Source organism: Equus quagga, chromosome 12, assembly GCF_021613505.1.
Source record: "Equus quagga isolate Etosha38 chromosome 12, UCLA_HA_Equagga_1.0, whole genome shotgun sequence".
In the NCBI taxonomy this organism is placed as follows: Eukaryota; Metazoa; Chordata; class Mammalia; order Perissodactyla; family Equidae; genus Equus; species Equus quagga.
The window spans coordinates 3467133-3485604 of NC_060278.1; the positions used below are offsets into that span (position 1 = coordinate 3467133).

The following is an 18472-nucleotide window of genomic DNA, read 5'->3' on the forward strand; positions in this document are numbered from 1 at the left end:
TCACCATATGCTTTGGATAGGAGGCATCGGATGCGTCGCACTCTTTGTTATGGAGTCCGCGTTTCTGCAGTCCAGTCTGAAGCTCTCTCTATTGTAGTCGTTGCATATGGAAGTCCAGAAGAAACCAGCACATGGTTTCCAATTTTAACAAAAAACTCTGTTCAAGATTGGCAGAATGTGTTAGATTTTATTCCTAAAATATGATTCTATCAATCATTATCATTCTTCCTATGACATTTGAAACCATAAAGCTTCTAAAATGTTCATATAAAGCCCAATCTGTGATTTCTAACTTGTCCTTCCCCAGAAATACAATCCTTCAGATGAAAAAGGAAACTGGTAAAACCTTCAATTTAGGAGCAGCATGTATTTATAAATTATATAAAGATATTTAACACATACTATATTTAAACTTACAAATGAAGGTTACCTGCATAGAATGCCAAGTACCTTTTATGTAACAGTGAAATGAGTGTGGCCAGCCCTGGTGGTCTAGTGGTTAAGAGTCAGCGCTCTGGAGAGCTCGTCAAGATGGCGCTGTGAGCAGACGTTGAACTCGCCTCCTCCCACGAACACAACCAGGTTACAACAATTTTGGGAAGAATCACCCTGGATTGAAAACTGAAAACTGGATAAAAAGAACCCCCACGACAAGGGACAGTCCTGACGAAAGCAGAAGAGGCAGTAACTCTGGCAGGAGAGGAAAAAAGCCGCCTTTAGGAGCAGCGGAGCTTCTCAGCTGGCCAGGCAGGAGCCACCCTAAGGTACGAGCCCTCCCTGGAGGAGTGAGGGCTGGAGCGGGGGCAGTATGGCTATCACCATGCTTCGGACTCAGCCCAACCGAGAGGGTGTTACTGTCTGGCTTTGCTGGCTATTAACTGCAGCGAGGACACCCCAGAAAAGCTATTGGCCGAAAGCCGAAAAGATCCGGGTCTTAAAGGGCCCATATACAAATTGCAGCACTCATTGCAGCAACCTAAAATCACCAGAGAGAAGGCTGACTGTCCTTTGGTGAAACAAGACTCACCTGGTGGGCTCTGGGGGCATCTTGGTGAGAGGAGGATCCTCTCCGGAAACTGAGACATTGGTGGGGGCCATTGTTCTGAGCTGGTCCAGGCGTGCTGATGCAGACATGGTGGGGGCCATTGAGGTGCGTCCCTTGGGCTGTTAGCCCAAGGGTCTGCCACACCCACTAGAGCACAGATTTAATCCAGTTCAGCCAGGGCAGGCAAGCCGCCCTAGGGACTGGCCCCACCTAACAGCAAGCCCTCAGGCTACTTTTCAGCCTGCATTGACTGAGTGTCTTGATCCTCTACTGGCAGGCAAGGGTGTCTGACTCTGTGGGGCAGGGCTTGTGTGAGGACCAGGTGAACTGTGGGGGGCATTGAGGCAGAGGTGGGGGCCTCTGCAGTGTGGCATTGGGGTACGCTCCAGGGGGTTGAGAAGTGTGCATGGACCAGGACTGTGTTGACAGTGTGTGTGGTTCAGTGGGGGGTGAGGCTTATCAGCAGCAGAAGACTTGTGCTTCACAAATAGCCATAAAAAGGATCAGCCACACCTTCCAAAGCCTGAAACAACTGAGTGCCTCCATGCCAAGGGCTAGCCCCATTCAGCTGCACTCCTAAGAGAACGGACAACAGCCTTGTTGGCTTCAGACCTATCACAATGGTACACCCCTGAGCCTAGCAACCAGCTACACTGGGTACCAACCCAATTAAGAGGACAATTGCAATAAGAGTGTGCTAATAGACTTTGTAGCCAACAGTGCTGAGGCCCCTCCAAACCAGATTTACAAATAGCTGGCCAGGGAAGGAAAGATCAGACTCCCTGGGTACCTGCAGTGGGAGCAACCCTGCCACAGCAGAAGAACACAAGTAGCCCACAAAGGGGTCACTCCTGGTGCTTATGGTCTGGTGACGAGAAGGAAGCACACTGCTGGGCCTCATAAGGCATCTCATACATAAGACCACTTCTCCAAGATCAGGAGACATAGCCGACTCACCTAGTACAAAGAAAATAGCACAGAGAAAGAGGCATAATGAGGAGGCAAAGGAATACTTCCCAAGCAAGGGAACACTACAAAACACCAGAAAAATAACTAAGTGAAACAGAAATTAGTGACCTCCTTGACAAAGAATTCAAACAAAATATAATGAGGATGCTCACAGATATGCAGAGAAGAATGGATGAACACAGTGAGCACATCAGCAAAGAAATGGAAGATATAAAAAAGAACCAATCAGGAATGAAGAATACAGTACTCGAAATGAGAAATTCACTAGAGGGACTCAATAGCAGAGTAGAGGAGGCAGAAGAACAGATCGGCGAGCTAGACGAAAGACTAGAGGAAATCACCCAAGCAGAACAGAAAAGAGAAAAAAGAATTAGACAGAATGAGAACAGTGTAAGGGAACTCTGGGACAATATCAAGCATGCTAACATTCGGATTATAGGGGTCCCAGAAGGAGAAGAGAGAGACAAAGGGGCAGAAAATTTATTTGTCAAAATAATAGAGGAAAATTTTCCTCACCTGAGGAAGGAAACAGACATCCAAGTTCAGGAAGCACAGAGAGCTCCAAACAAGAGAAGCCCAAAGAGGCCCACAACAAGACCTATTATAATCAAAATGTCTAAAATTAAAGACAGAGAGAATCCTAAAAGCAGCAAGAGAAAGGCCACAAGTGACATATAAAGGGAAGCCCATCAGGCTGTCAGCGGACTTCTCAGTCAAGACCCTACAGGTGAGAAGAGAATAGCACGACATATTTGAAGTGCTAAAAGGAAAAAACCTACAACCAGGAATACTCTATCCATCAAGGCTGCCATTCAGAATGGAAGGAGAGATAAAGAGCTTCCCAGACAAGCAAAAATTAAAGGAGTTTGTCACCAAGAAACCAGTTCTACAATGAATGCTGAAGGGACTTATTTAAGTGGGAAAGCAATGACCACAAATAGAGATAAAAGAAAAAAAATTATCAAAAATCCCAAAACAACAACAAGAAAAAATAGGCAATAAAATCACTTGTAAGGTAAAAGTATAGTAAAGGCAGCAGATCAACTACCTGTGAAGATAATATGAAGGTTAAAAGACAAATGTACTAAAATTACCTATTTCAATGATAAGAGGGTAATGGATAGACACACACTAAACAAAAGACTATATATGATGTGAAAAACATAGAATGTGGGAGGAGGGGAGTGAAAAAGTAGAGCTTTTAGAAAGAGGTCAAGCTAAAAAGTCTATCTACCAAGTATATACTGTTATATGCATAGCATATTAAATAGGATCCTCATGGTAACCACAAACCAGAAACCTAGAACAAGCAGGAAAAAACATAAGACGAAAGAAATCAAACATATTACTAAAGATAGCCATCAAACCACAAGGGAAGAGAGCAAGAGAAAAAGAAAGGAACTGAGAAGAACTACTAAAACACCCAAAAAGAAAAAGGAAAAGTGACAAAATGGCAATAAATACATATTTATCAATAGCTTCTTTAAATGTCAATGGACTAAATGCTCCAATCAAATGCCATAGGGTGGCCAACTGGATAAAAAAACAAGATCCATGTATATGCCGCATACAAGAGACACACTTCAGACCTACAGACACTCACAAACTGAAAGTGAAAGGATGGAAAAAGATATTCCATGCAAATGGCAAAGAAAAGAAAGCAGGGTAGCAATACTTATATCAGACAAAATAGACTTTAAATCAAAAACTGTAATAAGATACAAAGACGGGCACTACATAATGATAAAGGGAACAATCTAACAAGAAAATATAACACTTGTAAATATCTACACACCCAAGATAGGAGCACCTAAATATATAAAGCAATTATTAACAGACATAAGAGGAGAAATAGACGGTAACACAATAATAGTAGGGGACTTTAACACTCCACTTACACCAATGGATAGATCATCCACACAGAAGATCAATAAGGAAACACTCACCTTAAAGGACACATTAGACCAGATGGACTTAGTAGATATATACAGAACATTCCATCCAAAAACCACAGAATACACATTCTTTTCAAATGCCCATGGAACATCCTCAAGGATTGATCACGTATTAGGCCACAAAACAAGTCTCAATAAATTTAAGATCGAAATAATACCAGGCATCTTTTCTGACCAGAAAGGTGTGAAACTGGAAATCAACTACAGAAAGAAAACCAGAAAAGCCACAAAAATGTGGAGATTGAACAAAATGCTACTGAACAATGATTGGGTCAATGAAGAAATCAAAGAAGAAATAAAAAAATTCCTGGAGACAAATGAAAATGAAAACATGACATGCCAAAATCTGTGGGATACAGCAAAAGCGGTTCTATGAGGGAAGTTTATAGCAATTCAGGCCTACCTCAACAAAGAAGAAAAATCCCAAATAGACAATCTAAAAGTGCACCTAAAGGTACTGGAAAAGAACAACAAACAAAGCCCAAAATCAGCAGAAGGAAGGAAATAATAAAAATCAGAGCAGAAATAAAGAAAATAGAGACTGAAAAAACAATAGAAAAAATTAATGAAACCAAGAGCTGGTTCTTCGAAAAGATAAACAAAATTGAGAAACCCTTCGCTACACTCACCAAGAAAAAAAGGGAGAAGGCTCAAATAAATAAAATCAGAAATGAAAGAGGAGAGATTACAATGGACACCTCAGAAATACAAAAGATAGTAAGTGAATACTATGAAAAGCTATACACCAACAAATTGGATAATCTAGAAGAAATGGATAAATTCTTAGAAACATACAACCTTCCAAAACTGGACCAAGAAGATATAGAAAATTTGAATAGACCGATCACCAGTAAGGAGATCAAAACAGCAATTAAAAACCTCCCAAAAAATAAAAGTCCAGGACCAGATGGCTTCCCTGGTGAATTCTACCAAACATTCTAAAAGACTTAATACCTATCCTTCTCAAACTCTTCCAAAAATTTGAAGAGGAGGGGAGGCTTCTAACTCCTTCTACGAAGCAAACATTATCCTGATACCAAAACCAGACAAGGACAACACAAAAAAAGAAAATTACAGGCCAATATCACTGATGAACATCGACGCAAAAATCCTCAACAAAATTCTAGCAAATCGAATACAACAATACATTAAAAAGATCATACATCATGATCAAGTGGGTTTCATTCCAGGGATGCAGGGATGGTTCAACATCCACAAATCTATCAACATGATACACCACATTAACAAAATAAAGAATAAAAATCACATGATCATCTCAATAGATGCAGAGAAAGCATTTGACAAGATACAGCATCCATTTATGATAAAAACTCTAAATAAAATGGGTATAGAAGGAAAATACCTCAACATAATAAAGGCCATATATGAGAAACCCACAGCAAATATCATTCTCAATGGAGAAAAACTGAAAGCTATCCCTCTAAGAACAGGAACCAGACACCACTCTTATTTAACATAGTATTGGAAGTCCTAGCCAGAGCAATCAGGCAAGAAAAAGAAATAAAAGGGATCCACATTGGAAAAGAAGAAGTGAAACTGTCACTCTTTGCAGACGACATGATTTTATATCTAGAAAACCCTAAAAACTAAACTAGAAAAACCACTAAAAAACTTTTAGAAATAATAAAGGAATACAGTCAAGTTGCGGGATACAAAAATCAATGTACAAAAATCCGTTGCGTTTCTATACACTAACAACGAAGTAGCAGAAAGAGAAATTAAGAATACAATCCCATTTACAATTGCAACAAAAAGAGTAAAATACCTAGGAATAAACTTAACGAAAGAGGTGAAAGATCTGTACACCGAAAACTATAAAACATTGTTGAAAGAAATCGAAGAAGACACAAAGAAATGGAAAGATATTCCGTGCTCTTGGATTGGAAGACTTAACATTGTTAAAATGTCCATACTTCCTAAAGCAATCTATAGATTCAAAGCAATCCCTATCAAAGTTCCAACAACATTTTTTATAGAACTAGAACAAAGAATCCTAAAATTTATATGGAACAACAAAAGACCCCGAATAGCCAAAGGATTCCTGAGAAAAAAGAACAAAGCCGGAGGTATCACACTCCCCGATTTCAAATTATACTACAAAGCCATAGTAACCAAAACAGCATGGTACTGGCACAAAAACAGACACACAGATCAATGGAACAAAATTGAGAGCCCAGAAGTAAACCCACACATTTATAGACAGCTAATATTCGACAAGGGAGCCAAGAGCATACGATGGAGAAAGGAGAGTCTCTTCAATAAATGGTGTTGGGAAAACTGCACAGCCACATGCAAAAGAATGAAAGTAGACCATTCCCTTACACCATGCACAAAAGTCAACTCAAAATGGATTAAAGACTTGAATGTAAGACCCAAAACCATGAGACTTCTAAAAGAAAACATAGGCAGTACGCTTTATGACATTGGTCTGAGCAGCATATTTTCAAGTCCCATGTCTGACTGGGCAAGGGAAACAAAAGAAAAAATGAACAAATGGGACTACATCAAACTAAAAAGTTTCTGCACAGCAAAGGAAACCATCAACAGAATGAAAAGACAACCTAACATTTGGGAGAAGATATTTGCAAACCACATATCCGATAAGGGGTTAATATCCAAAATATACAAAGAACTCATGCAACTCAACAACAAAAAAACCAACAATCCAATTAGAAAATGGGCAAAAGATCTGAACAGAGATTTCTCCAAAGAAGATATACAGATGGCCAAAAGGCATGTGAAAAGATGCTCAACATCATTAGCTATCAGGGAAATGCAAATCAAAACTACAATGAGGTATCACCTCACTCCGGTCAGAATGGCTATAATTAACAAGACAGGAAACAACAAATGTCGGAGAGGGTGTGGAGAGAAGGGAACCCTCGTTCACTGCTGGTGGCAGCGCAAACTGGTGCAGCCACTATGGAAAGCAGTTTGGAGTATCCTCAGAAAATTAAGGATAGATCTACCATATGATCCAGCTATTCCACTGCTGGGTATTTATCCAAAGAACTTGAAACACAAAGGCATAAAGATACTTGCACACCTGTGTTCATTGCAGCATTATTCACAATAGCCAAGACTTGGAAGCAACCTAGGTGCCCATGAAGGGACGAATGGATAAAGAAGATGTGGTATTTATACACAGTGTAATACTACTCAGCCATAAGAAATGAGGAAATCCGGCCATTTGTGACAACATGGATGGACCTTGAGGGTATTATGCTGAGTGAAATAAGTCAGAGGGAGACAGTCAAATACCATATGATCTCACTCATAAGCAGAAGATAAAAATGACAAAAAAAAAACACATAGCATTGGAGATTGGACTGGTGGTTACCATTGGGGAAGGGGAGAGGGGGGAGGGCAAAAGGGGTGATTAGGGTCACATGTGAGGGGATGCACTATAATTAGTGTTCGGGTGGTGAACATGATGTAATGTATACAGAATTTGAAATATGATGTACATCCGAAAAAAATAAAAATTAAAAAATAAATAAATAAATAAATAAAAAGATTCGCGGAAAGTGACTTACATATTCCCTGACACATGGTGAGTGCTCAATAAAACTTTATCATTGTTATTATTATTGGAAATATATTGCAAGGTAAACTAAATAAATTTGACACCCTGTGTCACCTGCTTAGAGGAGATCCTTGAGGAGAGGAGCTTGCCAATGTCTGTGTGTTCTTATAGAAGGCCACGTAGGGTCTGTCCTCACACAAAACTAAACCAGAGTTTCATACTGGAAGATTTTTACTCACTGGTATCTAAATTTGTAGATAAAACCTTCAAGTATTTTCATTTTTATAGAATGTTAATATACTTATCTTTTTCCTTGAAGTACAAGATTGGAAAATGCACACTGTTTTGTACTTTTTGTACTTTATCTTGAAGAATATGTATTTGATGTGGAGTGATTGCAGAAGATGTTCGTCATGTTGAAAACAAATTAATTTTTCTCTGAAAGAGGAATGTATGAAATTTGAAAACATGGCCTTTATCCAGTGTGCCTGTCAAGCCCTTCTCTTGCAGAGGTGTGCTTCTGCTAATCACGGCTCTCTAAGTGGCATATAAAGAAGGATAATTTTATTCTTAAGTACATTCTATCACTTAGCCTAAAACCAAATAAAGAAATTAAGTCAGGCGGGCCCCATGGCTGACTGGTTAAGTTCACGCGCTCCACTTTCGTGGCCCAGGGTTTCGCCAGTTCGGATCTTGGGCACGGACATGGCACCGCTCGTCAGGCCACGCTGAGGCGGCATCCCACATGCCACAACTAGAAGGGCTCACAACTAAAAATACACAACTATGTACCAGGGGCTTTGGGGAGAAAAAGGAAAAATAAAATCTTAAAAAAAAATTTCTTAAAAAAACAGAAAAATTAAAAGTTGGAAGTCTCTACATACTGAATGAAAAACACAGATGGAGTTTCTACACTCTAACACCCTTTGCCCTTCAGAGTGGATTGGTAGGAATATGAGAATTAAAAACTAACAGCTGGAAATACAGGACACTACCTAACTTAAGACCAAAACGAAAACTAGAGTAGCCAGGAGACATGGACCTCATATTCTCTCTTTTCCTGCCAGCCTATCATTTTCACTGGTGTTAAGACAAGTGTTAGCTCTATGGGAGGGGAAATTTTACGTATACACCAATAGACACGAATTCTCCTGGGAAGCCTTGTAACTGTTGCGTTTTAAGATCCTTGGAAAATTTTGGCGTTGGAATACATTCGCCCAACAAAATAATCCTAAAGAGTTTAACGTCATCAGTGACCAATGGTCCCCATCTCAAACCTGCCTCTTCTGCCACAGAGAATGAAATGTTGCCACAATGAAGCTTGAAGCTGATAGTGTTGGAGCGCTCAATGGCTTTCTAACAAATTTAGACTTGACAGTTATTTTGTCTTTCTCTGGTCTTAGTGGATTAGTCCACAAGAGCACTGCCTATTCTCTGGCTGCTCCGGGAATCCACACCAACCTATCTGCCTGCAGGCAGCCGGCCAGGATGGATGCCCTACAGATTGGCCAAACCCACGACAGCTGTTTCACAACACGGGGGAAGGATGTCCAGAGGCGATTGTGGGTGAATGCTAGGCCAAACTTCTCAACTTCTCGTTAGTCTTCTTTTATAGTCTTGAGAGCTAACCACAAGCAGTTGCATGCTTTGATAAAAGTGGATCATAGAAATGGAAATAAATGCCATATCTGGTGCCTATTTTAGGCTCATTTCTTTGGACTATTGAACATAAACGGTTGTCTTTACAGGGCAGTAATGTCTAGTAGGTATTTTTAAAGGATTTATATTTTATCTAATAATATTGTATAAATTAAGCTCTTTTTCTGTAAAGTAAATAGCATCTGAATACTGGTATTTCATTGTCACTGACCTGTAAAGTCATCTAGAAAAATTTGCTTCATTGTTAGAGCCTAAATCTTCCTGCTTATGAAAATAGCAATAATAAAAGTCATCTTTCTAAAAAAAAAAAAAAAAAAAAAGAGAGTCAGCGCTCTTACCGCCATGGCCCCGGTTCATTTCCCAGTCAGAGAACCATACTACCTGTCTGTCATCTGTGGTTGTCACACTGTAGCAGCTGCATGTTGCTGGGATGCTGAAAGCTGTGCCACTGGGATTTCAAATCCCAGCAGGGTCACCCATGGTGGACAGGTTTCAGTGGAGCTTCCAGACTAGACAGACCAGGAAGAAGGACCTGGCCACCCACTTCCAAAAAAATTGGCAATGAAAAACCTGTGAATAGCAGCAGAACATTGTCTGATACAGGCCAGAAGGTGAGAGGATGGCGCAGAAGGATGGGGCAGGTTCCGCTCTGCTGTCCACAGGGTGCTAGGAGCCAGAATCCACGGCACTAACAGCAAACAAAAATATGAGTATTCTGTTTTGTGAAATAAAACAGGACTTTGATGGATTTAAAATCCTCTATGCCCTTTCCTCACTTCCTAGCCTCAAATAGTGTATAATGGACAAGGTATGTTGGAGTTTTTGAATTAAATAGACTTTTAAGTAGCAGATAAAGATCTACATACTCAAAGCCTTCTTCTTCTAAAACATGATTAGTGAAAGGACACAAAATTATTTCATAAACAATCTTATCGTTAGCAAAGTTAGCCTACTTCCATGTGGCTCTTCATTGCTAATATTCTTCCCAGCTCATCCTGGCAGCTTTTATAATGTATTTACATTGTGCTGATTCTTAAGTTAAAATTAGGAGAAGAGCCTGGGATTCCATAGATGTAAGTGATTTTGTCCTACAGTTGTTGGAGATATGTCAACACAGGCAGAACTTGCATGTGTAGTAATGCTATTTTCACTCTAAAGTAGTATCTTAGCGACAACACTTAACTGGGCCTAACAATAATTTATGTCAGATTCTCAATTACTTGCAGCAACTGCAGCTCTATCAAGAGTGTTGAATGTCAATAGTGAATTTACTCTTGAAAATAATAAAAGGAAACTTTAATTGGGAGAAGCAGTTCTATGTTAGCCATGTACTTTTAGATTTCCGGGGGCTTTTCTGAGTTGGAAAAGGCCAATTAGTTTACGTCTAGAACTCAGAAAACCCTGGTTATGTCACAACCTACCCGATCTGTCTATCTTCTCTTCCATGTATCCCCTGTTTGGCCATGATATTTCCACCACTGAAAGATGGCATCTTTGGCTGGTTTATGATGTCTTGGCCCAGTTATTGGACGTGAGTGCCACTCCTGACTGACACAGCCTGGGGCTGGCCATTCACTCAGTCTGATCTACCAGGTTTGGTGGTCCAAACTGCAATACATTTAAAGAAAAATTAATGAAACTAAATGTGTGGCCTTGGTCATAGGCCTCAGTTTCCTGGACTTGAGTGTTTCCGTCTGTTAAACTGAGGAGATTAGACTAGATTGTTTCTGAGGACAGAGGCATCACAGCAGTGTGGTGAAGGGCATGGTCACGACTGCCTAGGTTAGAATCTTGGCTCTGCCACTTACTATATGTGTGGCCATAGGCAAATTTCTTGATCTCTCTGTGCCTCATCTATAAAACGAGGCTATAAGGGTAATAGTAGAACCTACGTCATGGAGTTGTCTCGAGGATTAAATGAGCTAATATATTTTAAGCACATAGAACAATGCCTTGCACCAGTAAACATCATATGATGTTTGATATATAAAAGGACACTCCAAATGATAAAGCAATTTGATTTTTCTAACCTCCCAGCCCGCCTCCCATTCTGGACAGGATTAAGAATGATGTTAGAAGAGGAAGATATATGGAGGCTGACCACTTTCTTGAAAAAGAAAACAGGACTAATCATTTCTCCATTTTCTTATGATTCCGCTCAAGGATTTTGACCTTCCTGTCAATGTAAAAATGGGCACAAAATGATCCATCAAGTCATAGAGGCAGCCTACCTCATGAAGAATGTCACAGTGACTTCAAGTTAAGAATGAGCTTCAAAAAGAAGTGCCAACTCATACAGCAGTTCAGCCAGGCATCAGAACATCACTTAACAGAGCCCTTCTTACTTTCCTGAGATGAGAATGTATTTTATCTACAAATGCCACTAACTGGTGGTACTGCTTAAGTAAATAGCAATTTCAGTGGATTGGAATAACCAAGTTCTTGACTAAACAGCACTTGCACTACATTAAATTTACTCTCTCTTGCTTCAGGAATTTAATTCCTCCCTCTTGTAGAGGACCAAGTTTTAGCAAAACTAGGACCCCCTCATTGAAGAGAATGTAACAGGAGTAGCTATTGGAAATGTGGTGTCTATTATAAGCTCTGAAAAACGTTGACTACTCTTCCTTAGTTATCTTCCTCCACCTCAAGGAAGCGATAAAAGTGTCATTTCTTCCAGGCACATCAGTATATTATTAAAAACATGTCTCATTAAATCCTCATCTTCTGGTATAGCCTCAGTGTATACTCTGAAGTTTCTGAGAAGTGACATCTGTCACTTCTTAGAGAAAGTTTAATTATTTTTTCCTTTCTCATTTATGAACAGCGTGTCAGCCATTTACGAAGTGGTAGCATGAGCCTTATTTCTTTGCCCTGTTAAGAGTCCTAAACGAGAAACTTTTCTGCCAAAGGGAGGTTTTATTAATAACTGGTGTTTTTTCATACTTCACAGTCTTTTGAAGGCAACAACAACTATGATACACCTGAGCTACGGACTTTTCCACCGCTTTCCACGCGATTCATCAGGATCTACCCTGAGAGAGCCACTCATGGCGGACTCGGGCTAAGAATGGAGCTGCTGGGCTGTGAAGTGGAAGGTAATTAAGTTTCCAGAGCCCCTTCTGGTTTCCTGGTTTTTTTATTTCCTTTTTCATGCATTTCTGCCCTTGATGGTGCTGTTACAAATTGCCACCTTTTCCCCCTGAGTGATCCTGCATCTCTCTGTGCCTACCAACCCCTGAGGCTCAATATTCTAGCACGCGCCACGGAACAGTGCCTTCTGAATCCTGCTTCTGTCCTGGCTGTTTGCATAGGTCTCCTCAGATTCTGCGGGGTCGTGTCCTTGGATTTTTCTAAAAATAATTTACTGAGATGAAATTCACATAACATAAAATTCACCATTTTAAAGTAAAATTCTCAGTGGCATTTAGTACATTCACAATTATTTATGCAACCACCACCTCTATCTAGTCCAAAACATTTCCAGCACTCCAAAGTAAAACTTCCCATGCATTAAGCACCCTCCTTTACTTCCCCCATCCCCAACCCCTGGGAACCGCCAATTCCTTCCACTTTTAGTGTTATTTCGAGGTCTCTGTCTGATCCGAGTTTCTGTCTGCAGTGTTGACTACCATCACATACTAGCAGGAAGTAACATTTGACAGACTGAAATATCAAGACGTTATCTTGGATGAATTTCTTAGGCTGCTTCAGAGAAACAAAACTTTACGTGAAATAATGAATATGAATGTACTGTGAGGTCTGTTTAAGGATGTTACCGCATAAAGTTAGGTTATCACGTGCAGGGCATATCAAGGACAAATTCAGTTCACACACTGACCTCAGAACTGCACTCACCTTTGCATTGTTTAATCACAGAATAAATGAGACGAATGTTTGCAAAATCTATGTGTTGGTTGCTTATTGTACCATTTCATGCTTTTGTGCATTAGAATTCCCATCTGCCTTAGATTTGGGCATAAATGAGTAACCTTATACAAACTTTTCCATCCCATAAAGGTCTTTCTCCACGTTGCTCAAAGAATGGCTATTGTTAGTACCCAGATGTTAATCAATTGAGCATATGCTCATAGTTGTTTTGAAGAATGCTTTTTAATATCACCTTCTTGTGGTTTCAAAATTATTTGTGTTTTAAACTACCCAAATATAATTAAATCCCTGAGCACATTAAATATCATAAAGCTTTTCTTATGCACTAAAGAATCCTAAGCTATAAATCACCACACTAATGAATAATTCATAGCTACTTTTCTATGTGTTTATTTAAAAATAGGCCATTGTCTCCTATTCTTTATTGTGTGGTTGTTTCCATATGTGTAGTCATGTCCCAGACCTCTGAATTATGCGGTCACTATCAACACAGACCAAGAATGACCATGTGCCAGGACTTCAGCAAAGACGCCAAGAAAAAGAAGGGGTGGGCAGATTGAACCAACTGCAGGCACATTCGTTCAATTTACTGAGAAATGTGGTCATCTGGAAAAGGGAGTCTGATGCAGGTCTTCAGCCTGAATTCTGGAAACAACACTGATTTAGGAGGTGGAATGAATGGATGGTTGAAAAGACTGAGCCTGGTGGCAGTTTGCCAGTGTCAACTCTGTAGTGAGGTAGGAATTATTGGTGAAGGGATTTGCTACAGATGTTCCCAAGCGCTCACAAAATGAGGAAGTTACCCAGAGCCATATGAGAAACCAACATCCGGGGAAAGTAATATCAAAGGGAGTATTTATCTTCTTCCTTAGAGTGATTAACAGGCCCTTATTAAATATCTACTTTGTGTCTTGTTCTACAGGAGATACCTAAAGGAATACAGAAATAAAGTGAGGTACCACTCAGCCTTCCATGGGTGTCCATCCTGCTTTGGGCTAGTACTTATATTTAAGAAACAATTAGAGAACCACGAAGATAAAATATTTTCAAGTAGTAAAATTGGGGCATAAAAATTATTCACTTTCTACTTTTTCCAATTTAATCCAGGTACTACCTTGGGCCACTTCCAATGTGGTACTCCTCCTTTATAAATACCATAAGAAATGCAAAAAAAACAGCAAGATGTATAGAGAGTTTACAATACTTAAAAATGGCACATTATCAAGAGCAAGGACAGCTTAGTGAAGACAAGAATCTGGATTGCCAGAGAGGATTCTGGTGATTCAGTGACAGCAATAAATAGAGCCCAGAATATGTGTGTATGCATTTTGCAAAGTCCAGATTGTATGGCTGAATGGTGTGTACATTATCTGTACATGTTGATTTCCTAGTTATTGTTGTATGTTTGGGGGCCGTTGAGGAAGTGAAGCTAGCTATGTTCCTACATTTGTCACAACTCTGCTCGGTACTTAGAAACAATAAAAAATAGTGTCAATTTTTTATTGAGAAAGCAGCAGGTACCAGCACATTCATACTGGCCAGAAGCTATGAGAGAGGAGGCCCCCACTCCCAGAATCTTGTCTGGTTCTCAAACATCAAGAGAACCGTACATTATCTCAAGTCCTGTAGAGTGAAATGTAATGCTGGAAACTGTAAAATATTAAACAGATTGCAAAAATGAGTAACAGGCTGAAAAAAAAAGAGACCCAACTAAATTTAAAGAACTTCAAAAGCAATCTTTGATTAATGTTGGCTACCTTTCAACTAGAAACTCAAAGATATGGGAAGACCTGCCAACAGTGGAATGCAGTCCTCTGGGAGTTAAGGTAAAATGACCCCAGGACATCTAAGACAGCTCCTCCCAGACACCTGCTGTGGAGAGGGACCACACGTTGAGAAATTTACTTAAAGGGAAATGGAGTCACTCCTTTTAAAAAAAAAAAGAGAGAGAGAACAATATTGTACTAAAAGTGAATGTTGGAACTCCTTTTGGGGAACAAATTATAATATAAACTTGGCAAATTTGGTAAATACTCAGAATATAAAAGAATTCATGACAAGTGAGTTCTCTAGCACCTGGAAGATGAAAGGAAAAACAGTTTAAGCAACATCTTTATCATCAAAGTTCTCAACTCCAGGGTCACTAATAAATAACCAGTGAGAATTCAAGAACTTTTCAGAAGAAGGATGTTTAAGGAGATAACAATGTATAAAATGCTAAGGCAGCCAACTCTACTCAGCAGGTATGGATCAAATACCAAAACAAAGCAATCTGCAATGCATTCTGCAAAATCCAAGTATGTTTAGCTCCTGAAAGACAGGCAAACCATGCTCCTGGCCTTCTTACTACACATTAGAGTTTTCTGCAAAAGCGTTAGCAGATTCAACAGCCAAAGGCTTGAGAATCCATTTCAGAGGTGTGAGATAATAATCCTTGGATCTTGTTTCAGCACCTACAGCTGGACCAACCACTCCCAATGGGAACCTGGTGGATGAATGTGATGATGACCAGGCCAACTGCCACAGCGGAACAGGTGATGACTTCCAGCTCACAGGTGCAGAAACCATCTTCATCCCATTGCTGTGCCATTTCAGTTCATGTTGTAGTGGAGACCAGCTAATTAATGTCTGTCTGCATTTGCGTAACACCTCATGACAGCGGGTGCAGGGTGGTGGGAGAGCTGCCCCAGCAATAGAGGCAGCTTTGCCAGAACACGTGCATCTTCATTTCGTCATGTCATCCATGTAAACAGATTGTGCTGAATAGCCACAGCCATTCAAAACCATAATTTTAGCCATTTTCAGAGCCAAAGGCTAGGATTATCTTAACTGAACAGGGAACTCGCCATGGCTAAAAGTGCTAAACCGATCCTCATCTTCAACCCTCCACCGTAACATGTGTGCCACCACACGTAACTGCACTCTTTAGAATGTTTATTTTCATTTTCTAACAAGGCTAAAATTTTTTGAGCAGATCCTTTATCCAACTAATTAATGAAATTAGGCTTAATTTTGAAATGTAACTTTTAAGTTAGGATTTTGTAAATCATTTCACTTTAAAATTTACAAAGGCAGCATTAATTGTAATTTCACATCACCACCGACCAGCAAATATATCAGGGATGGGGTGTGCCAAATACCTCACTGGTTAATTTAGAGTGTTACTCCATAATAATCTAAAACCCTGAAGCTAGCAAGTGACCTTCTCTTCCACTTGGAATGGCAGAGGAACTATTAAGCAAGTGGAGAAATGGAATTGCAGCACTGGAAATTGGCCAGGGCACTAGAATTGTCACCCTATTGTTGCAAAAGGTACTGTGAGACCTTCACTGCTACCCGAGTCGAAAGGCAGTTTCATATAGCATCTGACTCTCATTTCAGATTAAACATGAGCCTTTGGATGCAGGTTTGTATTTTTACCCAGAAGGGACTCCGAGAGCCCACAAAATTAATTTCCATGGGCGAAACTGAAGACGTTACAATGTAACTTCACAATAGTGCCATGTTATTGGCTAATGCATTTAATGTAAAATCTGGGAGGAAATGCCCCACAGTCCATTCCCAATTACTTCCAAAGCTCTCCTCTGAAGGTACGGGAGACTGCACCCTGAGATGGAGGAAGGGGTAAAATCGGGCTCCGACAGTTAGTGCTGTGAACTGGGTCTACGTTTAAACCCCACCTCCTGAGGCTGTCTCCCTCCAAATTTCCAGGATAATCGCTTACGGTCATATGGCCAATAAATGTCTCATTGCTATGGGCTTTTGAACACATATTTTATATATAAGTAGCCACAAGCCACAAAAATTACCCTAATTAATACAGAGGCATTTTCTTTTAAGATGTTAAGTTCAAGCTGAAAAGCTCTCCAGCTGATGTTAAAAACAGAGCACTGTTCTATGAACCAGGTCCTATGGAACCTTCCCAGGCCTGCCTGTAAACTCTGCCGCAAACCTCAGGCTTTTTTGGACCCTGTCACACATCTGTAGTGAAATTCCTCATAAAAAGGAATGGCCGCAGTCATCACAGTATACCATTTTCAATTACCCTCTTGTGGAGAGGGTTCTTTTCTTTATAAACCCCAAAGTGGTCAGTGAATATTGATTCAAAACAAAGCCTCAGATTTACTTCTTATATCAGAAAAACCAGCCTTCTCATTTTTGCATCAGTTCATGACTGAATCAATTGAAACTAAAGCCTTTGAATGAAATAGGGCAAGTATGTTAGCCTGGAGCAGATTGTGTATGGCAGTGAGTTACAAACCACAGAAAATGGGGCATTTGTAGTGGAAACACTGACAATCCTTTAAAAGTACGAGGTTATAGTTGAGCTACAGCATTTAAAATCATTTATTTTGCAGATAGAAAAAAAGTTCATTCTAATTTTTTTTACGTATTACCATGGCCAAAAAAAAGTGATTTTCTCAGGCCAGTGCATTTGTCTCAGTAATTCTATAAATACATGCATATATTAAGAACTTCTGGAGGTGTTGATGATGCCCACTCCGTGCCCTCATCAATAAGAGGTGATTTTAGAAGGCATTCTCATGCTTCATATTCATTTGTTGCATTACGGCCAATTTGTCCTTTTTTAAAACTTATTTTGCTTTATGAAGCTGCTATCCTTTTCTGAAAAAAGGTGTGTTCATTTGTAAATGTTTGCAAGGAGCAAAACCCTCACCTAACCCAGGTATCTTTTCACATGTGAACAACCCATCCCCTAGGCTCACACGCAACTCTGCCCTCTCTCTGCTCATTCTGTCACGGGCTTTACTGTCAGAGCTGCAAACTTTGAATGTTCCGTGTAATGAAACCACACTGAAAGCTCACCCACTTTAACTCTGATAAGTGGAAACATGGAAATTGGGATCACTGCTGCCTTTAACGGTGTTTGGTTCCTGAATGCAAATGGTGTCACTTTAATTTCTCCTCCTGGGGTGATCTATTTGAAAATAGTAAGAGAGAAGTATTCTAGCAAAATGCTCATTTCTTACAAACAACACTGAATTCCAGGTGAACTGTACCAAATGCATGGAAATGCGGAGAGATTTTGCTCTCCCATACTTGCTGGCCAAGGTGAAAATTCACCCCTGAAGTTACTCATTTGCAAATGCCTTTGAAGTCATTAGATAATACAATTGGCTTCAAAGGCACCAGGAGGCCAAATTTCACATTGGCTCCGTGTGTACCCAACAGTGGAATTTGGCTCCCAACCTGTAACAAAACTGATAATGCATATCAGTTTTAAAAAGTGAATTTTCACCTTGAGTCTTTCTCCTATAAGACCACTGGGAACAGAATACTAATGTATTCTGGCCTCCCTCCAATTCTGCCATTATAGAGTCACCTTCTTAACCCATAATATATATAATTCCTTCTTCCTCGTGCCTGCCTCATTGAGGCCACGCA

The 18472-nt window shown here is 40.0% G+C and overlaps 1 protein-coding gene across 5 annotated transcripts in view; it reads left to right on the forward strand.

Moving 5' to 3' along the window:
- NRP1 (neuropilin 1) overlaps positions 1–18472 on the forward strand; it is a 147356-nt gene that overhangs the window by 109361 nt on the left and 19523 nt on the right. For 3 of the 5 annotated variants that reach the window (XM_046678593.1, XM_046678594.1, XM_046678595.1), the window contains 2 exons: positions 12129–12273; positions 15517–15621. In XM_046678593.1, coding sequence (XP_046534549.1) covers positions 12129–12273; positions 15517–15621 — 250 coding nt within the window. The remainder of the gene's footprint in view (positions 1–12128; positions 12274–15516; positions 15622–18472) is intronic. The other 2 variants (XM_046678596.1, XM_046678598.1) reach the window with 1 other exon arrangement.